Raw genomic sequence first — 26,084 nt, 5'->3', positions numbered from 1 at the left:
TCATCTACCAATGCCATTATCAGCTGGAACATTCATTCCAGTTGTGCAGTCCTGTGCTGATCAATGTTACTCTGTGCTACCCTTGAGTATGTGTTCTCTCTACTCTTTCCTCCCAAATAAACTGTCGGCACACAAGTCATTGATTATCTGAGGCATTGCTTTCAGGAGGAACTAAACCAACATACCTTTGAAACTGAAAATTTCAAAGATTGGGCATGGTCTTTGTTTAGCTATGGAATTAATTTGAAGTTTGAAGCAAGAGGAAAAGTGGGCCTCAGGACAGGAGCTCAAAGTTGGGAACTGGAGCTTCTGATGAGGGGGCCTCTGGGAAGGATTTAATGCTTAGCTGCTTTAATCTAGCCTATAAAAAAGGCATGTTCGGCAAACTGTTGCCAGTAAAGTAAAAGACTAGTCTATAAAGGAAAGTAAAATATATCTATTCAAATTAATTCTTAAATTGCCCCCAAGGAAACCCATTTTTCTAAAAAAGGAATTTTTAATGTAAACCTTCTACTTTTATATGGTTCATTTGGGAAACACACTAAGTAAGAAAAGCAGATTCTTTTTCATTGGAAACATGAGCTTTTTTTCTTAACTTAGAAGCCATTTATTCTTCTGATTTATAAGCATATTTTACATTTTCTGGTTAATACATTAAGTATATGATATGGGAATTCCCTTAAGAATGCTAAGACCACACATGTTAAAACTCAGCTACACATCGTATTAGGCTATTAAACAAATGTCACTTTTAAGAGCACAGCAATACAGATTATACTTATTTTCTCTGAAGAAGAACATGTCTTCCAAAAATATTTTATTGGATGAAACTTTCTTATTCCCAGGAAAATTTTAGTTCTTTAATATAATTTATTATGCCCTTTAAAATTCTGTTTCATAAAAGCAGCAATACATTATAAATACCTGTGAAGAAAATATAGTTTAAAATTCCAAGGGAAATATTACATAAGTTTCTTCTTTTACATTTTCACAAAAATTCACGGTCACTAAGAAAGACTGACAAAAATATCTTATATCTTAACAATATACTCCAGGTTGGAAACATTCAGACATGACCTCATTTAAATATTAAAGCTTCTCTAGAGTGAACCTTTGGCTACAATCCAATGAGTTGGTTGTGGTTTTAACCAGGAAAAGATACTGTTAGAAGGATGAAAAAGAAAGCTTGATACAATTTAGCACTAGATCAGGAATGGGGAAAGGATGAGCTTCCATTTATTACTGCTTATTGGCCTCTCTGGACCCCAGCTTTGTTTTTTAGTTGAAACTTTATCTAATGGCTCCCTGGTTCTTTTCAACTTTAATGCTTGTTGATAGGCTGCAGTTCTCCAAATTCCTTCCAACTCTCTATCAAACAACATCTGAGACTTGCAAGGACAAAGTGATACTGCAGTTCTTCTGGGAGAACATCCTGGAAGCATCATGGCTATTGCTCTGAAATACCCTTGTTCTGCACAAATTCAAACGATAGGACAGGGGGTGAAAGTTTGTCTTACCAACCATACTTCAAACCAAAGCAAGTGACAGACTCTAGTGTTCTTCCCTGGTCTGGTTTGTTGTAGTTCCCTTCCTGGTCTAGTTCATGTGTGGGCTTGTGAAGGTTCAACTTCACGGAAGAATTACAACAAACTCAGTTGCAGAATGCGAGCATTGCAGGTATCCGGGGCCTTTGTGAGCCTATAGAGAATGGGAAGCTAGGGGGTTGGCGGTTAATTAATTAGTATGAATGGGCATCCAGGTGAGGTGAGATAAAATATGTTATGCTAGATTTCAGAGGTACTTATAGGGATATAAGATACTATCTTTTTTTTTTTGCCTAAAAATTAATTAGGCCCTGGAAAATTCTCATTATTATTGATTATCATTCAGATCCTGCCTGAAAGAAGTTGATATATTTTTCCTAATGCATTTACACTTTGTACATGTTTATTTACTGCAGGAGTGGGCAAAATCAAATGCCTGTCAGGTGCTGAGCAGTAAGGAAGCTGCTGTAAGCAGCATGAAAGAGGGTGCCACAGGGACCTGGCACTCAAGCCCAGCTGGGCGGCTGCTACTCAGCTCCAGCCAGCTGTTGCCATTAGGGAAAGTGGGTCTGAGAATCAGGTTTTATGTGAAATCTCATATTTTCAATAATTACTCACACTTTTAAAACATTTTACATGCTGAATAAAATCTACCTGAGGGACAAATGCAGCCTGTGGACTGACTGTTAGCTTGTGTCCTCTGAGGTGAAGCTTAGAAGCAATTTGATGAGAATTTGGATGTTATCAGCTCTAAGACTGGGGAAGAGCCTTTAATGTCAAGGAATGAACACTCAGTTTGTAACATCCAGAAAAATCTGTTATAATGAATACAATTTGAAAATAAAACCTCCCATTGTTCCTCCCCATTATCAGTATTTTCCTGTTATTACATTGATTTTCCATGTTATTAGTGGTTTCCTGTTATTATTATTAAAAACAAATGACTAGGAATTTGCCAAGCCTCAAGTGTAAGTTTGTTCTAAGAAACCAGTATAAATTAGTTCTCTTAGTATTCAGTTTGTGGCCATCATTGGTAGATGATAACTACTACATCTGAGGCACTGTGCTAGATGGGAAGGGACACATAAGCTACCTTCAGAAGGGGACACAGGAAGACCAGAGTGCACAGCGTGAGTCAAAGTCACCTTTTTATGCACAGAAGCCTCCACATGGCACATAAGCAAATAAAAATGTTCTAAAGCTTCTCAAACCAGATAACACAGATTTCGAGGTCTGTTTCTGGCTCTAAATAACCCAGCTTTTCTTCCAGAATGATCAGATGGCAATTCCCTAATGAGTAGTACTTTGGAATAAAAGCCTAGAGTATGGGTCTAACTGTGAACTCTCACTGGAGACTTTCCAAACCTGTCTTTGGCATCAAAACCGCACAGCAAAGACACCAGCTATGGGAACCGTTTTCCTTCCTCTTGTTCTTTGCAGATGACTTCTCAAATTAATCTACTGCCCAGCTGATGCCTTTTCTTCTGAAAAATGAAACAGGAGGGCCCACAGAGACATTCTAACGTGGCATGAGGGCCACATAGGAACTGCAGCGCCAGAAAGAACACACATCTCACTCATGCAGGCAGGGAAGACATGTTTTGAAAGTTCTACAATAAGTTCAGGAAACTGGTACTACTTGAGCTAATCCTTTTCAAATGTTCAGTTTGGGGAGAAAAAGAAAAGTACCACAAAGGATATTATAAGCATAAGAATCGGTGACAAAACAAGCACTTTAGACATAGGCAAAATCTAAGCAGAAGGAAGAAGCATGAATATTTCCAATTCAGGACCATATATTTATTTTAATTTTCCTCCCTCAGAATGTCCACCAGAGCTTGCAGCAGCCGGTCATCTCTGTGCTTGTAAGGTTTTGTGTTATAGAAAACATCAACATAGTCATTATACAGACTGTCCTCAGAGTCTTTAAGCTGGAAAGGTTTGTTCAGCTTTTGCAGGGCTTCATAGAAATTTTCAAAAGGGATGTTGAGCTTCGCACTTGGGGACTTCTTTGGTGATTGCTTTGGAGATGAATTTTTGCTGAAAGCACTTTGTAGGAGTCGCAGCATGGCCTCAGATGGGGCTCCATCAGCCAGCTCATCCCTTCTGCCCCCCACACTTCCACTACTGGGGCTTTTTGATGCCAGGAGGTTCTCACTCAGGTTCTCCTGTGTGGGCTGTTCCTGAAACACACCACGCCACCGACAAATGGGAGAAGCTTCATTACTGAGGGTCATGCAGGGCAGCTATAGTACTTGCCCACTGCCTGCCCCTTAAGAGGCAGTTGGCTTGGAGCCACACTAACGTGGGTTCCTCATTTTTCCACTTACTGATGGACCTTTTTTAATCTCCCTGAACTTCACGTGTAAAATGGGAATATGAACATTTCCATTTCTGGTGGTTTTGTAGACTGAATGAGATTATGTATGTAGTTGCTCATTCCTGCTTCTCTCCTTAACTCTTCAGCCTGCTGCAGCAGAATTTATGTTAGGGAACTTAATGATTTTGCATGCATTAATTTTAATTTCTAAATTCTGGCTAAAAGAATAAATTTTTTAAATAACAGGGTTTCACCCTATGGAAAATAAAAAGAGTTTACTACTTCCATTCCCTTTCCTCCCCATCCATGTTTTGGGAAGGAGCTGATATTCAGATATTTAACAACTCCTACAGAAGGCGCCAACAGTGCTGTCACATGGGAGCAGTTTCTTCCAGGCCCCTTGCTCTGTCAGGAGCTACTCTTTCAGCTGCTGAGTTTTAAGAAGGAGTCAGGGAAGAACTGGGGTGACAGGCCAGGTAGGGGGGAATTAGAGACATCAGGTGATTAGCTCATTGTCAATCATTTCGGAAGTATTTCAACCAAAGGGAATTAATACCCTTTAAGGAATTCATACCCTGGAAGAGGGTGTTGATACCCACAAGGTCAACCTGCCTCTGGGACTGTGACTGTAAGGCTCCTTGGGTAGGGTTCCAGGGGGAAGTTGTTTTATAGAATATAAATGATATAAATGGGGCCAGAATCTGAGCTGGGGCCTCCACACACTAGTTTGTAAGTTTCTTGAATAAATTCTATATATCTTCCAAAATACCCATCACAGAGCCAGATTTTAGGTAAGGTCATTCTGGAAATCAGATAACCTAACTACTACATCTGAGGCACTGTGCTAGATGGGGAGGGATACATAAAGAAAATGTGGTGTCTGCCTACCATCTTATAAGGAAGAAGCCAGCAGCCTCAATAGGCTGATAAGGAATGTGAATAACTGACTTGAGCTATGCTCAGAAATTTTATCAGAGAAATTGTGATTCTATAGCTCCCCTTGGAGTTATCAAGAAGTGTAAGGAATTAGTGAAGAAAAGACTATAGGATTTATTCACTTTGAGCCTTACTTTTTTCCTGAAAAATGGACATGCTAATGTCTATCCTTTCAGGTTACAGAGATTATTGATTAAATGAAACAATGCAAAAAATGCTTAAAAACTAAGTACAATACAAATGTTAGGTATATGTGATCATGAATAAAGACAGCTCTCATTACAATCTGATATCTGTCATTAATGGAGAAAATTCATGTTTTAGAATTTCATAATTTTAATCAGTTTTAATTTTTAAATTCTGGATGAAGGAATAAATTTTAAAAATAATAGGGTTTTTTCCTAAGGAAAATGCTTCACCACTCCTACTCTATTTCTTCCCCATCCATGTATGACTTACTCCCTGCCTGAAATTTAGGTGCAACTTCTCAAAACAGAGTATACCAAGAAGAACAGAGACACACAGACCTCCTCTGAATCCACCATCTTCTCCACCCCTCTTCTGTCATTCTGAACAGTGTTGTAGGACGTGTACACACGAGGCTGTTTCATGTATTCTGGCTGAGAAGAGGTCCCATGCAAAATCAGCTTCCAAGTGACAATTCTTCCTTCATTTTGCATTCTTCCAGACTGATGAATTCAGCATACATAATTTTAGTGTGAATTCTAAGTAATATCAAACTCCTTAGAAATATCTAAAAAGGATTCACAGGCAAAACCTAATATAAAAATTCTTTGCATTTCATGTGTAGAGAGCTCTTTGTACAAACAAGAAACTCACTGGATTCACTCTTGCTATGAAAATGGACAGTTTAAGATTCAGGAATTGAAAGGCTGATTAGTTGCTTCATTTGCTTAAAAAGACAGAATGCTCCACACAAACCTCCTTTTCTATATTGGTTATGTTCTTGAAAAGTTCACTGTACCTGTAAGTGGAATTATGTTTCCCAATCATCAACTTGTAGAAACATTCCATTGAGAATAAAAGTCAGTCTCTGTGGAGTATTATAAATAGCCTTCATTATTAATGTGTCCTTAAGAACTGTATTTTTATGGGAAGAGTAATAATTTTCAGAGGCCCAACAATTGTATTAAAATTAATATGTTGAAATCTAAAATATCTAAAAAAAATCTGCAAGTGTAGAGACATAAAATAGTCCCATTTTGGTGAGTAGATTTGCTTAGTTTCCTGAAAGTGAAATTGGAGAGAGTGGAGGCCAAGCTGAAGAAAGACTACTTACTTAACAACGTTTTCTTGTTCTCCCTATGACAGCAAAATTTTTACAACTTCATTTCTAAATCACAGTTTTAACAGTCTTTAGGAGAAAGCTATTCTCAGAGGGGAAAAAAAAAGTAATAATGGCTATAGAATTTGTATGAACTTGATTGACATCTTCAGGAATTTAAAACAATTTCTTTTTGAAAAGTTGTCCAGACATTGAAGTGTGGTGCTGCTGATACTTATAACATTTCTATATTTGGAGAACTTAGGCCTGAAACACTATTAATTTATATGCTCAGCTCTAGAAAATTCTGGAGAAATGATGATGCAAAAATAAATAATTCAGTTGTAGGTGGCTTTTTGCTGAAACATTCTTTGCTTTTATTTTTGTAACTGTGTCTTACAATTTTAGAAGCAGTGTTAGTAAACAGAGTGAAAAGAGAAATGAGAAATGCTTTTCAGTTTGTTTCATGACTGAAACTAAACAAAATAAAAGTCATATTTTCTTGTCTAACAAGTAAGCTACTTCTAAACAGTCACCGCAGTAAATATTTGTCAGAGTTCCTTCATGTGACCCCAGCAGAGTATCATAATAAAGCTGGTATAGCATTTAGCTATCTTTGTGAATACAGTTGAATCTGGTGGCTAAGTAGGTAATGTGGCTGGTTATATTTTGACATGGGAACACTTTGATTTGTCACATCATCTGTCACACTGTGTATCAGTATATACATATATATATATATATATATATATTATGGTGTGACCAGAGCCTAATTTTTTCCCCCCTATATAGCTAAGTGGGCAGGAAGGGCTTAAAACACTATACCTTTCCTCTACTTACAGTCAGGAGTAATCAGAGTTCCTTAGGGCCTGATTAATGATGAAACCAACCTTAAAAGTACTTCAAAGTGTTTAAAAGTTGTTTCTATGACCTTACATTTATACTTACAACATCAGTGATTCGCAAAGTCCAGGTGCCTATGGGATTCTCTCCCCATGTGTGAACCGACATGAAGTCCCAATTCTTAAAACCATTCGGAGATGTATCCCGCTCTCTTTCAGCCAGCAGTACAGTGCTGGTTCCTATTTTCATGCAACAAATACAAGTCAATGAATGTCTTAATAGCTCTGACAGTAGCATACACTCTAGTATCTGATAACTGAAAATGAAAACCAGGAGATATTCGCTCTTTAATATTTCCTCTAAGCATAAGAGCAGGATAAAGACATTCACAAGAATAAAAATATTTTTATCCATAGTATTTAGCACATTGCTTGGCATATAATAAGTTCTCAATAAATATTGTGGCAAAACAAATAATGAATGTATTGACTAAGGTTTATTTGAATAAGGATAACTCAGAGAACTTCATTTACAAACTATAGGAAAGAAGAGAGTCAAAGATCTAAAACACATTTTAGTGGGACTAACATTTTTAAATTTAAGAGGAAATCTTGAAATTTAATAGGCGCCTGAGTCTACAATCTAGTGTAGACACTAAAAGAGAGCAAAATTAATAATCTCTTGTCATATAAAAACTAGTAGTAAAAGTAACTCTAAATTTTCAAATCCAAGCTATCTATAGATCAATAAATAATATTTATTTCTAAATGGATCAAATTTTCTAATGGGTCAAATAAGCTATAGGGTCATCAAGAAAAAGCATTCTACCAATATTTCAGGCCAGTTCCAAGATATCTAGAAAGCATTACTCCAAAGTTAACAGAGCCTAGTCAAACTTCTAGGAAGTTCATATCCTGGAAGGAGATTATAGAAATAGCTCATATTTCCTCACCTATAGAAATTGAATTTAGTCACCTGAATCCTACCAAGACATGAGCATATTGGAACAGCGTCTCTGGGTTGGATTTATTGGGACAGCATCTCCTGGTTGGCTTGTGGTTTATGGTTCACAAGCTCTTCCCCACCCACAATAGCACCTGAATTAGTGCCTGCTCAGGAAAGGGCAAATACCCCTACATCATATACAGGGCCTTTATCATATCATTATGGAAATGTTGTTAGTCTTCTCAATCTTCTTTCATGGATCAGAATTCCCAGTTTTTCAATTGATTCCTTGGATGTGTCTGATATATTTGTCAGCTTTATTAATTAATTATCAGAGTAACTTTCACTATGTGTTACCTGAGAGAAAGGAATGATAGATCAGTGACCTGGAGAAATGAACACAGTTTGAAAATATGTAACTCCAGAAAGGTTTATTAATTGATATTACATGAACAGACCTCATCCTCTGTTTATTTAAGAACCAGTAAGAATGAGTAGGGTTTAGTTCTGAAGCCAAGAAAAATAAAAAATAGGTATATGTTTTAAGACTTGAAAATATCTACTGGGACACTTACTCCTATAAATAAACAGAAACAATCATTGATTTGAAATCATTCAATTTACTTAAACACTTACTTAAAAATTAAACAAATGGTTTAGAAGAAATTTTTGAAGTTTTAAAAAAATGTACCAGCAGCAGAAGTGAGTGTGACATGAAGGTCTCCTCTTCGGGAATATTCAATTGTTGCTTCAAACTGTACATGTTCCAGGGACTTGATAGCATTTTCTTGTTCTTCACAAGCTCTTGTTGGAATTTCAATGATAACTTCTCCATTAGCTTTCAGGGCTCTAAATATGTTAAAGAAATATCACTGAACAAAACTGTATCTCTTCTTCCTTGCACTTTATGCAAATATATATACATCAGTCTTGATTAGATACTCAACTAAGCTTGTTGTCTCTCCCTGTTATAAGTGGAACCCCATTCCAAATTAGCTATAAATGAATTTTAATGCACACAAAATGGTAAGGTTTTTGCAGAAATATAAAAAAATAATTGTATAATTTTTATGAAACCATGGAAGACCAAAAATAGCCAAATCAATCCTGAGAAAGAAGAAAAGGAGGCATTACATTCCTGATTTCAACATATATTATAAAGCTACAGTAACCCAAAATAGTATGGTACTGGCATAATGACAGATATATAGACCAATGGAATAGAGTAAAGAACCCAGAAATAAACCCATTCATTTATGGTCAATGGATCTTCAACACAAGTGCCAAGAATACTCAATAGGGAAAGAGTAGTCTATCCGTCTCTTTAGCAAAGGGTGCTGGGAAAACTGGATAACCACATACAACATAATGAAGTTGGAAAATATCTAACAGCAAACAAAAAAATCATGTCAAAATGGAGTAAAGACTTAAACATAAGACCTGAAACTATAAATTCCCCAGAAGAAAACAGGGAAAAAGCTTAATGAAGTTGGTTTTGACAATAATTTCAAGGATATGATACCAAAAGCAAAGGCAACAAAAACAAACAAGTGGGACTACATCAAATTAAAAAGCTTCTCCATAGCAAAGGACACCATCCATACAATGAAAAGGCAACATACTGAATGGAAGAAAATATTGCAAACCATATATCTAAAAAGATTCCTAAAAAGGAATGCCCTCAACTCAACTGCAAAAGAATTAATAACCTGACTAAAAAGAAAAAAGCTAAGGACTTAAATAAACCTAATTTAAGTCAATTTACTAATTTCTCCAAAGAACACATACAAACAGTCAAAAGGGTTTTGAAAAATACTCAGTGTGACTAATTATCAGGTAATTGAAAGTCAAAACATCTGTCAGGATGACTTACAAAAAAAAAACAAAAGACAAGCGTTGGAGAGGATCTGGAGAAATTTGAACTCTTGCACAACTGGTAGGAATGCAAAATGGTGCAGCCACTATGGAAAGCAGTACAGACATTCCTCAAAAACTTAACAATAGAACTACCAGATGATTCAGCAATCCCACTTCTAACTACTTACCCAAAATTGAAAGTCGAGATCTTGAAGAGATCTGATATTTACTGTAACACTATTCACAATAGCCAAGATGTGGGAACACTTAAATTGTTAATCAACAGATGAAGGGACAAAGAATGTGGTAAATACATACAATGGAATATTAGTCAGCTTCTAAAATAAAGGAAATATGGGACAGTATGGATGAATCTTGAAGACATTACACAAAGTGAAATAAGCCAGTCACAGGAAATGCATGATTCCACTTACATCAATTATTTAAAATAGTCAAATTCATAGATTTAGAAAATGGAATGGTGGTTGGTTGGCGAGGGGGAAGGGGGGATGGAAAGTTACTAATCAGTGGGCATAAAGTTTCACTCAAGATGAATGTAAGTTCTAGAAATTAACAATTGTACTTATGGCCAACAATAATGTATACTTAAAAATTGTAAGAGGTTAGATCTCATGTTAAGTGTTCTTACCCCAATAAAAAGGAAAGATAAGGAACACAGATGCTTGAATATAATGCTGTTTGCTGTGGAATTGAATATAGGCATGTTTGCCTTGGACCCATCAAAAAGTGGCCCCTTACTGCATTAGGCCTTCTTGAGATTTTATATCCCTAATGCATGCACCCCCTCCCAAACCTCCCACCCATAGATATTTTGTGTGAGTGGGTCTTCAGTATACCCAGGGTTGCCTTGATAGAATCAGCAAATCAGTCCTAACAGATTTTGCTTCTTGGCTAGCTGTGGTGGGCCTGATGTGGTCTATTGTAAGGCACTATGATGATGGATCCTTCCCGGAGAAGTTATGAGAACAGCGTTGTGGCATGAAGTGAAAACCTGCTTTTGGATAATTCTGGTTGGCAAGTACTGAATTTCATCAATTTTAAGATGTATTTAAAGAAACATTTTAACATCTTTGAATTTGGGATGAATCTTAAAACTAATGGTTCGTAGTCATTTAATTGACAGTTGATTTTTTTGTAGTGATATATAAAACAATGGTGCACCTTTATTCTGTATGGTAGGTAGGCTATGAGAGGAGGTGGAAAAATGGTAACATGATTTGTAGATTTTTTATCTTTCAATGGTTTTCCATGGATATACAAGAAACACTGACAAACACTATCTCCATCTACTTCAGAAGGGTAGATGAGAAAAACATTAAGCAGAGTGACAAACATCATAATCAAATAGTGCCATAGGCACAATTGGTTTAAAATTCTTGGAGATGCTTACCTGGGCTCAAAGTCATTGTCCTTTACAACACACTCTTTCTTCTCAGGCACACTGCTCCAGGTCACAGGGTCAGCTAAATCCACCAGAGCTTTGGCATTTAGCAGCCCGAATCCAAATCGACTATTCACCATCAAGCCTGCCCCATTCTTTTTCCATCCAGGATTATTGGCCAGTGGGTCATATTCAGAGGTCCAGACAACTAAATGCTGCATATCTCTCCAGGTAAGATTTGGACTAGAGGGGAAATGACCCAAAATACCTTTCAGGGACAAAATGAAGTTTTCTTGCATAAGCAAATACTAAAAGCAAGCAAGCATCTTCTATTCAGAGATTATGAAGTGCCTTTTGCATCTGTATTGATGTAATTCTAGTGTGTATTTCTATTGGTATGTCTTTTCATTCAAAACTCAAAATACAGTACTGAAAACTTTTCCCCATTCCATGTAATTTAAGCTCTTACTATGAGAAAAATTTGGTCTTCAGCATTATAGGACTTGGTCCCTGATTTCTAATTATTTATATTTAAGTGGAGCAAAAATTGTAAATGACACACTTTCTTTGTGTCTTCTCACCTTCTGTTCATTAATAACCTTGGTATTTTTAGCATTTTGGACCCCCAGAAGATGTCTTGACTTCCTTCTTAGGAAGACTTAGATTTTAAAAACATGGGCTGGCTACCTACTCTCAAAAACTTTTTGCTCTTTTCTTCATGTAAAGTGTCAAGAAACTCTTAGTTGTTTGAGATCACTCTTGCAAGGCACTATACGAACACTGGGGAAATATTCAAGGAGGTGGTTCTTGTCTTGAAAAAGCTTACAATCCAGTAGAAGAACTAAATCTATGTATATCTGTTGAATGCTGTATTCATGGCATAATGTATTATAGGAGTTTAGAGAACAAAGAATTCTTTTGGGATGGAAAGACCTATGAAGGCTTTGCTGGGGGGGAAGTAATTTCACCTGAACTTTAAGAGTTGGGTAGAATGTCAAGAAGTGGAGAGAGAAAAAGGGATGATGAGGTAATAAAGCAAAGCCTCTGAGGAGGAAAGTACAGGACGCGGCAGATCTGTCTGCTGGAGCAGGGAAGAGGCAGTAAGGAGTACTGAGCCAGGTGGCGATCACCTGAAATGCCAGGAACATGGGCTTCTCCTTTACCCTTTGGGCAATGACGAATCAAGGATTTGGGAACAAAGAAATGATATCATCAAAAGTCTTGGTAAAATTAGGTCATCAGCAATATAACTTGGAGATACATGGGATTATTGGGTCTCTAATAATGAAAATGTAGCCTTCCCTGATCATCCTATTTAAAAACTTTAATTCTCCTCACATGCTCCTGAGCTTCCTTATCCTGTTTTTCTTTTATGGTGCCTACCACCTTCTAACATACCACGCAAAAATTGTTTTGTATATTGTTAATGTCTGTCTCTCTTGCTAGAGTTAGCCATGAGAAGGGCTGAAAGTTTATCTTTTTGCTTCTCTAAATGTACCATTCAGAACAATGCCAGGCACAGGGTATATTCTGAGTAAATATTGGTTGACTCAATGATTGATTATGACTAAGTGGTAACTAGCCCCAAATATAATTTTAAAATGTAGGTTTTCCTTAGCTTTGAGACCTGCATTGTTACTATCAAGCCAGTCAAGCATTATTTAATAAATAAATACCCAAGTGTTTAGTCCTTAAGGTTTCTATCTTATCACTAGGTTGTCAAACAACCATCAGAGGAATCTGGCTCTATGTGCTATCTTCTCCCCAGAGCCCGTAATCTTCTGGTTAAAGAATCCCCTGGTGGCAAGAAAGAAATAATGTACATTTCTAAACATTGAAGAGTCCAGCTCCTGGTTGAAAACCCACCTGTGATTTTCAGGCCTCATCACAGGCATTACAAAGGCTCTACCCGGCCGGCCTCAGGACAGTTCCGTCCCCACACCAGCCTGGGTGCACAGTCCAGGTGCTGTGGTCTCTGAAGGGAGTTGTTCTCAAAGAGTTAGGCTCCCCGCCCAGGCCAAGCATTCCCATATTTACATTCCCAGTCCCTTTGCCTGCCTGAGGCCTTGGACAGAGCTCTTTTTCAGGCCTTTGGCTTTAGCGGGGGGCTCAGGGGGAAACTTTGTGGACACTTTTTCCCCACTGTGACTGAGTACCTAGTATGTCTCCACTCCTAGCCTTGTCCTCACTCCACCCCCACTCCAGAGTCCATAAAACCAGCAGAACTTTTTGTTGACGCTCCATCAATAGCGAGATGGCCCCCACGTCTGACACGGCTCCACCTGACCCTCAACTGGTACATTGTTCCATGGGGAACAGAGGGAGTCAGTGTTTTCTCTGATTTTAGACTCATCTATACCATCTCAGTATTAAAGCATTAATTCTTTCATTTTTGGTTTATTGCTTTAGTTGGCTGCATGGATACCTGGCAGCTCAGTTTGCTTGCACTCAGCTCAGCCTAACTTCTGACAAACAGGCCACTTAGCCTCAGAGAGTGCCTGAGGGAGACCTTAGAAAGACTCCAGTTCAGTGATTTTCATGGGTCCCAGACTGCTTGCATTGTAATTGCACGGTACACTTGTAAATAATGAAAATTCCTAAACCTACTGAATCAAAATATCTGAGGGTAGGGTATGATTTTTATATTTGTATTTGAAAAAACTGCCTAACCAATTTCTATGTTATAGCTAAAATAATAGAAGTTGGAAGAAAGAATACAAGCATATAACCAATTAAAACAATTAGAAGACATTTCAAGTCATGGAGTCTTAATAGGGAGAAATAGAGAACACATTAAACTAGATTCTACTACCAAAGACCTGTGTGACCTTAAGTAAGCCACTTCACTTCCCGGGGCTTGAGGTGACTCATCTGTAAGATGCAAGGTTTGAGAATGACAATATCCAGAATGCCCTACTATTCAGACCTCCCATCTACCTAATATCATAAATACCTCATTGTACATTGTGTTTCAATGTTGGCCAACCCACATGAAGGAATAATTAACTAACTTAACAGAAATGGCTATTTTCTCCATGTAGAAACTAATTCTATCTTATAAGGCATTTTATTGAAATTCTTGCTTCCTTCCCATCTTTAAAAGAGAATTTTAGCTAAAAGCCTCTTATCAGGGTGGCCAAATAGGCAACATATCAGCTTCCCATTTGGACCAGCCTATGGGCAGATGTGCAGATGGAGGCTGGGGTGAGAAAGTGTATTAAGGAGGCATAAGGTAGGGTCTTGATCCTCACGAAAATTAAACACAAAGCATAGACTTTCTGAATTTCTATAGTAGAACATTTATTTTATATTTAGTTGCAGGTTTTGTTTTTTACCTATTCTTTACAAAATATTCAAATAGGCTTCATTGTCATGCAATTAGGAAAATTAGCCTATTTTCCTAACAGTTATTCTTCATTTGTGTGATTGCATTTCATAAATGAAAAGGAGCTGCTAACAATAGTACATCTCGTTCCTGACAGCCTTCCATTACTAATTAGTGCTCAACAGCATCCACAATAATTAAATTTTTTTAAAAATTACATTGATTGCTAATCAAAGATATGTTTGTAGAAAATAAGGGTTATGGAATTAAACACAGAAATCAAGCATTGCTTCTAATTAGAAGGGTGTAGTTGAAGTAATCTGGAGACAAAATATTAAAGTAAAAATGTCTTAGAAGATACCTCGTTCATCCTCTAATCAGGATGTTTAGATACATGTTGAAGCCTAGATGTTGAAGGTACTCTACCCTGGAGACTTTCCAATATTTCACAACCCACTGAGTCAAGGATTCCTTTGTTGTGATTTATCCAAAGATTTCATGAAACATTGAAAGCCCATTTCCCTTTCTTCAGTCTTTAATGAAAACAGAAGATTAGTTTATCTATTTGTTTAATACCTCCAAAGGTGTGAGGGATTCAATCACTTCAGTTTTTGTTCTCTATTAACAAATAATCTGATTCCTTTGCTCTCTCCTCCGAAGACTGAGGTTATTGTCTGCGATCATTTTTAGGTATACTCACTAGGTATACTTTATCCAAGGAATTCCTGTCTGAGGATATATATGTATTTATATTTATATTTCTCCAGAATATATCTATTAAGTTCCCTAATGGGCATTGTCACAGTCACAACTGGATGAGGTTGTAGGAGAACACTGTTGTACAGTAACTCCTCATAGTAGTTGCTCAAAATTTAAAGTACTACCTGCATAAAAACTGGCTGGGGTACTTGTTAAAAACAGAGATTCCTAGGCCAAATGTCATAAATTTCTGAATCTGAGTTGCTGGCAATTGGACTTGAGAATCTGCATACTAAATAAACTCCCAAGCATTATATATGCTGGTGTCTGAGAAACACTTCTAGGGAAGGAAAGTATTCCTTCATGCACATTTGAGCCAGAAACCACTCTTTCTCCTTCCCACTGTTCTTTCCATTCCCTGCAGCATAGTGAGTAGTCTACTTTCAAAAAGGAGCCTCTTATGAGAAACTCACCAACACAAATTATAATGTTCCTTTATCAGCATAAATCTTCTTAACTCCCCTTTGAAGGGATGAGAGACTGCCATTCAGCATTCCTGCTTCCTCACAGGGCTATGAGTGGCAGCATAGCATAGCTGTTGATAGCATAGGCTTTGGGGTCAGGCAGACCTGAGTTTGAATCTCTCTGTGGGATCTTGGTTACACACATTTCTCAACCTCTCTAAGCCTCAGTTTCTTCATTTATAAAATGCAGCTAAAAATTTCTATGCCACAGGATGTTGTAAGGATTAGAATTAGTATTGTAGATAAAGAGCATCTGGCCCATAGTAAAAAAAACTTCATAACTACTGAATGTTATTATTCTTGACTTCTTTAGCCCAGTTCTTCAGCCTTCATACTTGTTCCTTGAGAAATGGAACATACTTGAATGATTCCCCCAATCTTGATTGTCTAGGTACACTTGGAGAAATTCTGGCATTCAGATTCTCTGAAATAATCTTGTTGGTATAGACAAATGAATAGAGTTCATAAAACTTCATTAGAGAACAGACATCTCAATAATTTCTATGTATTTTGGCAGGAAGTATATGAAATACAGATTATGTCCATCTTATTGATCATTGAATCAAAATGTAAGGGATTGTATGCATCAGGGATATCACAGACTCTTAATGTCTCAAATCAAGAAAGTGTGGGAATCTGATGGAACTTACAAACTGTCTCCCACAAAAATGTCATACATACATACACTCACAAACAATTCTGCATGTAGTTTCAAAGAAGTTCATGGACCCCTGTAAAGTCATCCATGTATTTCATAGCAATCCACAGCATTCCTGCTTTATAAACAGTCCATTAGAAATTAACTGTGGTTAATGAGTCTAGATTATTCTTAGATCATTTTCTCCTTGCACAGAAAAAGAAGGTTTGAAATTTTAGAAATCAGATTGAAATCTCAGTTTTTGTGTGAAATTTACATTGCATCTGTTCAGCTGCATGGGTGTTTCTAATACAATGTACATTAGACCAGTATAGTGGGCTAGGCCTGGCTAGTTATATTTACATGCATCTGACAGGTGTTCAGTAGAGAAGACTTAAAAATTTAAGTTACACCCCACCTGTGTATAACTGCTTGTCTTCATAGGACCTTATTTACTTCCACTTTGGACCTCTCACCACCACTCTTAACAATTCATATTAGATGATTTATATGTGCTTCACTTTCAAATTCAAATCAGAGAATCTTATAGAAAGAAAAGGTTTGGAAAAAATGGTCTGATGTGACTCCCCACCACATTTCACAGATGACAAATTGAGCCCTCAGTTGAGGATTAACTTGCCTAAGGTCACATAGCTAGTGATATGCCTAGAACTTGAAGCCAGGTGTTCCTTGGACTTTTCACTTCTTAAATTGCTTTCCCTTAAATTTGATTTGTATCTTCTGATGCCAGTCGTAGCTTGTGTTTGTAGGCTTTGCCTTTTGTCTATCCCCTTGCTTTTATAAGTCTTAACATAGCTCTTTGGGCCCAAGAGCTTCATATTTCCTTCTGTTTCCACTTAAGCACCTGGATTTGCTCTTCCCTCACCAGACATATTCCCAGCCCCTGTAAGTAGATGGAGACTTTTGGTATGAGCCTTGCTAGGCCTGTCTTGCTTAGCCTCTGTGGCCATCTCACAGCTGAAATAACATGGACTAAACTCCACAGGTGGCCCCAGGGCTCCTGGAGCTACACGGGTCTCTCCTGGACAAAGACTCAGGAACTTCAGGGCTTTTCCAGCTGTGGCACAGGCCAAGCTGTTCTACTCTTCTGCTACTATGATCCTCACCCACTGACTATGACCTGAGGGACAGCTTGTCCTCTCTCAAGAAAATATGGGTGTTCTTCTAATATAACCCCCTTATTAGGAAGGATAATAGACATTTACAAGTTTAATTACTTCCTCTGTCATGCAACCATAGCACCTAACTTGACACTTAAAGATTTTTCACCACACATCAGCAAGCAAAAATGAGCATGAATAAAATTTGTAGATACACAACCAAGATGGAGTTTTTCCTCTCTATTAAAACTATTGGGCAACTATTATGAGGAAAAAAAATGTTAAATCGCTTTTTTTAACGTCATACACTAAAATGAACTCCAGGGGGATTTTGAACTTAAATATGGTAAAGAACCATAATAAAAGACACCTAATTTAGGTAGTATTAGGAACAACTTTATAAAACACCCTTTTTTTTTCTTTCAGATTATAATCTTTTAATGTGATATAGGGTGGTAACCATGTACGTATTGAGAAAACATTATAGATTATTAGTAAGAAGGAGAAACAGATTAGTTAGGTGATTAGAGGCTTTCTGGGCCTTACTTTGCTTCCAGGGCCAGAGCGAAGATGCCGGCAGCCAGGGGTGCGGAGGCCGAGGTGCCCGTGTGGGTCTCTGTGCAGTCATTGTGCAGGTCAGCGCTCGTCTGGGTGACATCAGTGAGGCAAGAAACACGGGAGGACATGTGAGGAGTGTGAGTCTGTCCCTGCAGGTTAACTGTACCAAGGGCTGCATCTGCTATGATCAGGAAACTCAGCTGATTTAATTCCCTACTTCCTCCTCTAAACCAGGGGCGGATGTTTGCCATCTGCCGATATTTTAGTTCACTCTCCTCTATATGCAACTTGTCTATAATTCTGGCATCAGGATGCCTTTTCTGGGGATGAAGTACTCCCACTATGAACATTTTCTCTTCTGAGATTCCCAAACGAAATGCTGTCTGTAAAAAAGGGACTATTTCAAAATCACTGTGAATCATGCTGGCCCATTAATCATCAGGTCCATTGTGTTTGGTCTGGCCATATTTAGAAATTCTGCCTCATGCAAAATTCCCTTTTGCCTTCAGATTGACATTTGACTCCCTCTTTAGCACAAGGATGTAAAGCCTTCCTGATTTTACCACTTGAACTATGTGTACAAAATTTCTTCAGTGTGAAGTTTGCATTCACTGTTAACCTCATTTGATGCCTATAAGTTAGTCTCCACATTTGTATCTTGGCAAAAATGGTATTTTGCAAATGGGAAGTGTGCTAGAATTGGATCTGGGTTCAAATTCTAAACTGCTACTTGATAGATGTGAGCCATGGGCAAGTCACTTGGCTTCCACATCTGTAAAATGAGGCTGACACTTCCTAACTCATATTCTGAAACTGAAATGAGATCCTGTCTGTGAAAGCATTTTTACACAATATTATTGCGTGAAAGGAATTACCCAGCTAATTTTAGTTTAATGAAGAGGTTGCCTAGATGAAAGGAAGAAATCAAAAAGACTTCCAATCAGTCTGCCTTAAGGACCACAGCACTATTGGTTGAACAAGTAGTTGGGCCAAAGAATCACTAACCAGCTGCCCATCCAGACTCCTGCATTACGGTTTTCAGCTGGAGATTTCAATGTGTGGGAGGGAGGTGTAAAAAAATTATTTGTTCTATTATCACCTCCTTTGGCTTCCCACTTGAAGTTGCTGAATTTCTCAAGTTATGCTGTGCTCCTCAGAGGGCTGTGGGAGCAAGCTTGCCCTTTTTACCTGTTGACGCAAGTAAGCCCCCAGAGATGACTGTGCTGAGGAAGAGGTTTGCGTAAGACAGAGGCTGTGTTACTGCAACTGTTTCAAATAGAATCCACCAGCTGTCTCTCCTATAGCTGATTTACCTGAGGGAACTTTACAAAGATGGAAGCTTTTCCTTCTACTTAAGAGCACAGTAGCTCAGGTGAGGGGCAGTGTATAAAATGGAGACTGAAATGTGTAACAGACCATTTTCTGAAAAGCAGCTCTGGATACCCACAGGGACAACAGCAGCCAGGAGCTCTAAATACCTGCGGGGCCAATGTCTGATATGCCTTTTTCAAAGACTATAGAACGTGCCCGCCATGAGGAACCCTGAGACAGAATGCCACTGTCTGTTATTTGAGTCATCAGAGACATGTGGGCACGACAAGGAGGATAGTACTTTTAAGTTGAGACCACAGTTTTCTAGTCTAAACTAGAGTAGTTTGCAGAAACAGGCAGAGTTCCAGAATAGTGTTCCTTTATGAACAATATGGTCATTTTGACAATTTTGTTGAGATGGCATGTTATGAATTTTACATGCATTCCAAGATTTAATTGTTATGGGGTTCACTCACAATCTACTTAGATCATGGCCTGGTATTTCATTTAGATTAGGATCTACTTACTTTAGCTAGTTGGTTCTTTCTGTTGCAGGAAATAAAAATTTGGGGCTTTAAATCTCCAAATTAAAAGTGCCTCTCTTTGTTCTCAAAGCCCCTGAATGGCCCTTCTTCATCATGCCCTTGAAGGGAAATCCAATAATTGCCCTTGGCAGTCTGACTCAGGGAAGCGCAGGCACAGCCAAGCGTGGGCTGGAGATGCTCTCTGAGCATATAACCTTCCTGAGCTGCTTATTAAGTTGCTGAAAAGTTCACCTCAGGGGAAATTTAGACTGTTGTTTTCCTGCAGGTCATCTGTCCTCAGGAGACATAACTGGTGTATGCTCTGTATTTTTATCATCTGCTAAAGGGCAAGTCAGACCATCTTCCTGATATTAAAGGATCCAAAGCTACAAGGGTGATAAAGCCCCCACACCCCGAAGTCCCCTTTAAGACTGTTTTCAGGGAGGTATCACATGAGCAAGATAGACATTTGGAATCTCAGCCACGGGTGATGACAGGCTGGTGGCTTCTCAAGGTTGAGTTTAAAAACAATACAGTGGCAACTCATCTTGGCAGAAGCATCATTATCCCTGAGAAAACTTCCCAGTATATGCCAGCCTTTTAAGTGAGTAAAAGGTGAGTCTCCCAGCTGAGACGTCAAGCTTCAGCAAGTCAGTTCCCCAAAGGTACTAGTCAAAGGATCTTTAAAATCTAAGCTGTGCTCTCCTACCTCAGCAGGGAGAATTAGACAAAAGCAACATACAATTCGCTGGTCACTGTAATCCCCGCTGCTGTACGAGGTGGCCAGTGTGGAGGAGCACTTCTCGGCGTACCAGGGGGCTAGGCCTTGCTGGGAGGCACTGCTGATGGAGATGGTGTAGATGCTGTCCGTGTACCCATCACAGTCACAGTTATCTCCCTGACGCCCCCCGTTCCCAGAAGCCCAGACGAAGATGGAGCCCTTTCCTTGTCTCCCCTAAAGGAAAGGCCAAAATATATTGTATCTGTTATTATCTCTTGGGGTCACTGTCATGCTGCAATAAGACCCCCCAAAAAAGACATGCATGAAGTTGTCAGAGACAGTTATCTGGAGTCTGTTTCACCTGCAGGCCCTCTAGCCTCAGTGTTGGACATCTCGTGGCTGCTACATATTTTGAGCCCCTGGGCTGTGTATCTGCTGGTCTTCCTTTCTCTGGGATGGGCTGAGTGAGTGCTTTTCTTTATTATGTGCATTCATAATCTGGCCCTTTGCACTTGCTCATATTTTTTCACTCTTCCCTTGGCTTATGTCACTACCCATGAATCTTTGAACTTCCTCTCTTTCTTTCTGCTTGAATCTCTGGCTGACTGATAGAATGACAAAATCAGGCATTATTCAGATCTGCTTTGCAGCTGCATTAAAAGAGACTCTTCAACTGAATGGAACTTGTCAAGGCTACTCTTTCTATGATTTTTCCATTTGTGTCCTTCAAACTTTTCTATTTTTGTTTCATTCTGTGCAGAACAAGACCTTAGAATCCTAGTAAGAATGCAGTAGCCCCAGATGAGAGCAGCACAACCAAGGCGCATGTATTCATCAGGCACGTGCAGAGTGGGAGGTAGCATGTTACTGTGTTTAAGGGTGCATTTGCAGAGCATTGGAAAGAAGTCTCAGTAGTGGTTTACCTAGTGTAAAAATCCAAAAGTAGCAGAAAAATTAGAAAGGACACATCCAGAATACTTTTTAAGTAAATATTCTAGAGTAATGAATCTCAAATGTCAGACTCAAATGAGGAAAACTCATAGCCCTTAACTTCCCTCTGAAGAACAATTTGCCTCTTTAAATGCATTTCAAATCATAAGCAATAAGAAGAAAAATTTACAAAGAATTCTTTTTATATACACCAAGTGTTCTTCCCTTCTCCTCACATCAAATGGTCAGGTTTCATTTTCGATGTGTCTATGTTAAGCATCTCACCTGTTTAACACCATATTCAAAAGCTTTCTGGGCTAGTCGGCCAGGCCCCTCCACAGTTTTCCCATCATCGTTAGGGCCCCAGCTAGCACTGTAAATATCCACATGTCCAGGATTGAATCCAATTGAACTGGCTTCAATAGCATCAGTCACAATGCCATCCAGCATTCTTATGCCTGAACACCAAAACAAACAAATATGTAAGTTGATGTCAGTTTATACATGTAGAATGGTACAGTATTCTTAATATTTGTTTTTTAAAGGACTCTCAAAAGAGTGAAAAACAGGGTTACCACTGGATGTCCCAAATGCCCATGACCTAGCTGCCTACAGCACAGAAGATCGAATCACTTCCTCCACGAGCTTCTTTGCCCCTTTGAGGTCACTGTACGTACTGTGCAGTGGCCAGGGTTGTCATTGATTACAAAGTGTCTCACCTACCTTCACAACCCCAATAATGCTAAAATGACAGGATAGCTTTCAGAAAGAGACATTAAACAGCTTTCCCTCAACACATCTACTCATGACTATACCATGAACGGCTGTGGCCCAGCCTGTGCCATGCAAAGGACCCTGTATGGGAAACTGTGCAGCTTGAAAAGGTCTACCCACAACAGGAAACTAACAAATAGGGAAAGAACTCTTGTTTCTAAACACTGATCAAAAATAACCCAGAGGCCATTCTTTTGTGTATTTGCTAAGAAACATTTTCAGGGAACATGCTTCCTTTTCTTCTAAATAATCTCAAGGATGAAATCATTGCCAAGGATTTTGTTCCTGAGGGGGAATCATTTTTCATCAGGAGAAGGCAGACATGGTAGCTCTTTGTGCTTTCCAACACACTGTCACCCATCATCAGACTTATGTATTCAAGAGTCAGAAAGGCAAAAGTAATTTAGACAGATACAGGCAGCTACCTGGTTATTCCTGGCTTCAGGCTGATAATGCAATGGAGGGCACAGCCTCAGATTTTCACACTATTATTTACTATGAGGCATAAATAAAAGAACATGTAATTGACATGATTAGTGAAAGTCATATTTATTTTAAAAATTGTTTAAAGATGCATTTGGCGGGTGGGGAGTGGGCAATCCCAGCTGTGCTATTTATTAGCTGTGTGATCCTGGGCAAGCTGCTTAACCTCTCTGTGATGCAGCCTCTTTAACTGTGAAATGGGGATGATGACAGCTCACGTGCACTGAGGATATACCATCCGCAGCTACCACTCTGTAGGCCTTACGTGTAAGCTCATCTATACTTATGACAACCATCTGAGGTGAGTGCCGGAATTCTCCCCACTTCACAGTTGGAGAGACTGAGGCCAGAAGGTGACAGTAAATTGCCCAAGGCCATGCAGCTTGAAATTGGGAAGCTGAGACTTGAATACTGGGAATCTGGCACCCAAATCCATCTTGTTAACTTCTAGGATACACCACTTATAATGCGTTGTAGGGTAAGTAAGGGACATTTAGTAAGTGCCTAATAAGTGAAAAGTATTATTTTTAAAATGCACTTAGGGCTAGACCATAAAAATACACTTGGTTTATTCCATCCTAGAACAAAGGATGGAATAATTAAAAGAAAAGGTCAGTAGACTTGGAACCAGAAGTCATGTCTTTAAGTTCTACACTGCCACAAACTAGCTGTTATCCCAAGAATCTTGCTTCTTATTCCTTTTCTCTAAAATTAAGGGATCAGATAACTCTCTCACAAAGGACAGCTACCTAGTACATCATGACTTAGAAAGTGAATTCTTTTTCTAGGTGATTACATAACTTGTGCTTGTGCCTTAGTTTCTTTTAACATGGCACTGTGATGATGCTGGTATCAAAAGAACAGGAATGACACTTAAAATCCAAGACAGTGCTGTGTTAGTAGTGTGAGATACCTTATATATGCCAGGGCATATATCCATTTGATCTCTAAAAAGGAATACATAACCAGATTGAAGGTATATTTATGTAGAATTAAAAGTTTTACTGTCAATGACAATTTGGATTTTTTGTTATCGGTTTAGGAAACAAACTAGACTCAAAGTTTATCGCATAACCATTGAAAGCCTGAGGTACAGGTGGTAGAAAGAGGACAATTATTACATTCTTTCTGAGTCTCTGCAGATCCACTCTCCACCCTTCTCTGTAGGAACACGGACTACATCAGTGGGTTCTTTTGTCGTCCCGCTGGGTTCAGCCACCTGAAGACAGCAGCAAGAGCTCAGGGGATGAGAGGAGAGCAAGGTTCTTATTCCCTGGAAACCTCCCTGCCTGGAAGTAGTTCCATTGTTGTGCTCAAGGCCACAGCTCCTGTCCAGCAGTTCTCTCCTATGGCCACAGCTTTTGCTCTCCATCTTCCACTGCCCCTTCCTTCCCCTTGCTCCTTAAGATCTAAATGTGGTAACAGCTGCCCACATTTGTTGACTGTTGTTGGTTTCCTTTAACTCTTATAAATAGTTTATTTATTAAATTGCCCCGATGAAAATTACCATATGTTTCCCCATAAAGACAATGATTGAAACAACTAGACATTCTAGATTCTTGATATCAGAGATAACCTTTGGCTTCTTAATATAAAAAGTAGGTATATCTTTTTATTTTTTCAAACTGTTCTTTGCTATGAAATGAAGAAATACAGAATTGAGAGGCAGGGAGTATCTTTTCCTAAATTTACCTCCTCCTTCTGTTCCCTTAGCAAGCACTCAATAACAAACCCTTCTAAATCAGAACATGGAGGAAATTAGATTTGGTTTGAATGCTATTCAACATTTCCATTTTTTCTCTCACAGAAATGTATGGGCTATATTCAGCTATCATTTTCTAGGAATCCAGATCCATTGATTTGTTTGCAAATAACACTGCAATCCAGCAGCAAATTTTGCATAGAGTTCATTTCTTCCTCTGGTTGTTGAAAAGCACCCCCTCCCCTCTCCACTGACATCCTGTGATGAAAGACTCAAATTGAAGTGCAAAACTACAGGAGCAACCCTCTGCTTTACCTCCAACTTTAGAATTGTATGCAACTCCAACTCCACACTTGCGATTATTTGCTTGCATGGCAATTTCTCCTGCACATCTCGTTCCATGTCTGAGGATTAAAAAATAAGAAGTATGAAACATAAGCGAGGACAAATATTTGCTTTGCACATGAGTCCATGGTGCATGGATATATTAACTTTTGTCAGACTGTTGCTAGTTTTCTTCCCATCAGTTTCAGATGAAGGGCACAGGTACTAGAGCCAAAACATGAGAGTTCAAATTCTAGCTTCTGTCACTAAGTACCATTCTGACCTTGACTAAGTTAGTTGTCCTCAATGCATTGTGGCATCACATGAGATATTGTATGTAGAGCACTTAGAAGAGTAGCTGGTGTATAGTAAAAACTCAGGAAGCATTAGCTATGGATACTATTATGAGAAACTCTGACACTCTCAGAAACCGTTTCAGAGAAATGGCTTCTGAACCACACTTATTAGTGGTGAAGTGGCTCCTCACTTCCCCACAGTGACTTTCTTGGATGAGGTCATCCTGGACCATCCGTAATAGGAAATGCAGAACAGAGTCCCTTCTCCAGCCCTCCTCTCTTGCTCTAACCATATGACAAACTAAAACATTGATGGTTTTCTGGTACCAAGAAGAGTTTGGGATTTTAACAAGATGCTAGTTTTAACAATGCACTACTTTAACAAGGCTAATTGGGAAACCAGGTACTTCTGCACCTCCGATTGGGTCCAGAAGCCTGACTGGTTTTGCAATCATGGAAAGAGGGTAATTTATAATTTCAGACTTTGTTGGGAGAAATCAGATCTCTAAAACAGACCAAGGTCCACATGAAAACATCAAGTCTAAAATTCTGGAGATAATTATTATCTTTACCCACCAGCCCCCTGACCTCAGGAGGGTCAGTAATTCAAGAACCCCTTAATGTGAATTTATTGCAGGATTTATTGCACTGTGAAGCACTTGGGAGCAGGGAGAAGGCTGCTGGTGCCTTGGAGAAGCCATTGACCAGATATGTTGACACACAGGAAAAGAGAAGAATGGTTAGCTCTGAGCAACTCTTTCAACCAGCTAAATTTAGACACTTCCACCTAGATACCTATTAATTAAGCTCAGCATGGAATATAAAACTTCTAAATTGGCTGGGCCATCCAAAATAATTGTTTCACTTAACTTTTTTTTTTTTAACTGCAGTACCAAAGATGATTTCCTGGGTTTCTTCCATTGTGATGTTCTTGCTTCTTCATGTTAATACTGGATAGGAATCCTAAGTCAGAATAATGTCATTATCTTTAATTCGGGGTCTTCCTAATGCAGCAGGTATCTG

The 26,084-nt window shown here is 38.7% G+C and overlaps 1 protein-coding gene across 1 annotated transcript in view; it reads right to left on the bottom strand.

The window, feature by feature from the left end:
* Positions 1-583: 583 nt before the first annotated feature.
* Positions 584-26,084, bottom strand: part of PCSK1 (proprotein convertase subtilisin/kexin type 1) — a 39,376-nt gene continuing 13,875 nt past the window's right edge. The window contains exons 6-14 of the mRNA XM_036925740.2: positions 24,757-24,845; positions 21,768-21,940; positions 20,574-20,786; positions 17,985-18,085; positions 11,142-11,375; positions 8,565-8,722; positions 7,034-7,167; positions 5,328-5,489; positions 584-3,727 (exon numbers count right to left, since the gene is read on the bottom strand). Of these exons, the coding sequence (XP_036781635.2) occupies positions 3,350-3,727; positions 5,328-5,489; positions 7,034-7,167; positions 8,565-8,722; positions 11,142-11,375; positions 17,985-18,085; positions 20,574-20,786; positions 21,768-21,940; positions 24,757-24,845 (1,642 nt within the window). The 3' untranslated portion in view covers positions 584-3,349. The remainder of the gene's footprint in view (positions 3,728-5,327; positions 5,490-7,033; positions 7,168-8,564; positions 8,723-11,141; positions 11,376-17,984; positions 18,086-20,573; positions 20,787-21,767; positions 21,941-24,756; positions 24,846-26,084) is intronic.

Source organism: Manis pentadactyla, chromosome 2, assembly GCF_030020395.1.
Source record: "Manis pentadactyla isolate mManPen7 chromosome 2, mManPen7.hap1, whole genome shotgun sequence".
In the NCBI taxonomy this organism is placed as follows: domain Eukaryota; kingdom Metazoa; phylum Chordata; class Mammalia; order Pholidota; family Manidae; genus Manis; species Manis pentadactyla.
Note: the sequence above shows the minus strand (reverse complement) of the source record. Positions and strands in the feature narration are given on the sequence as shown.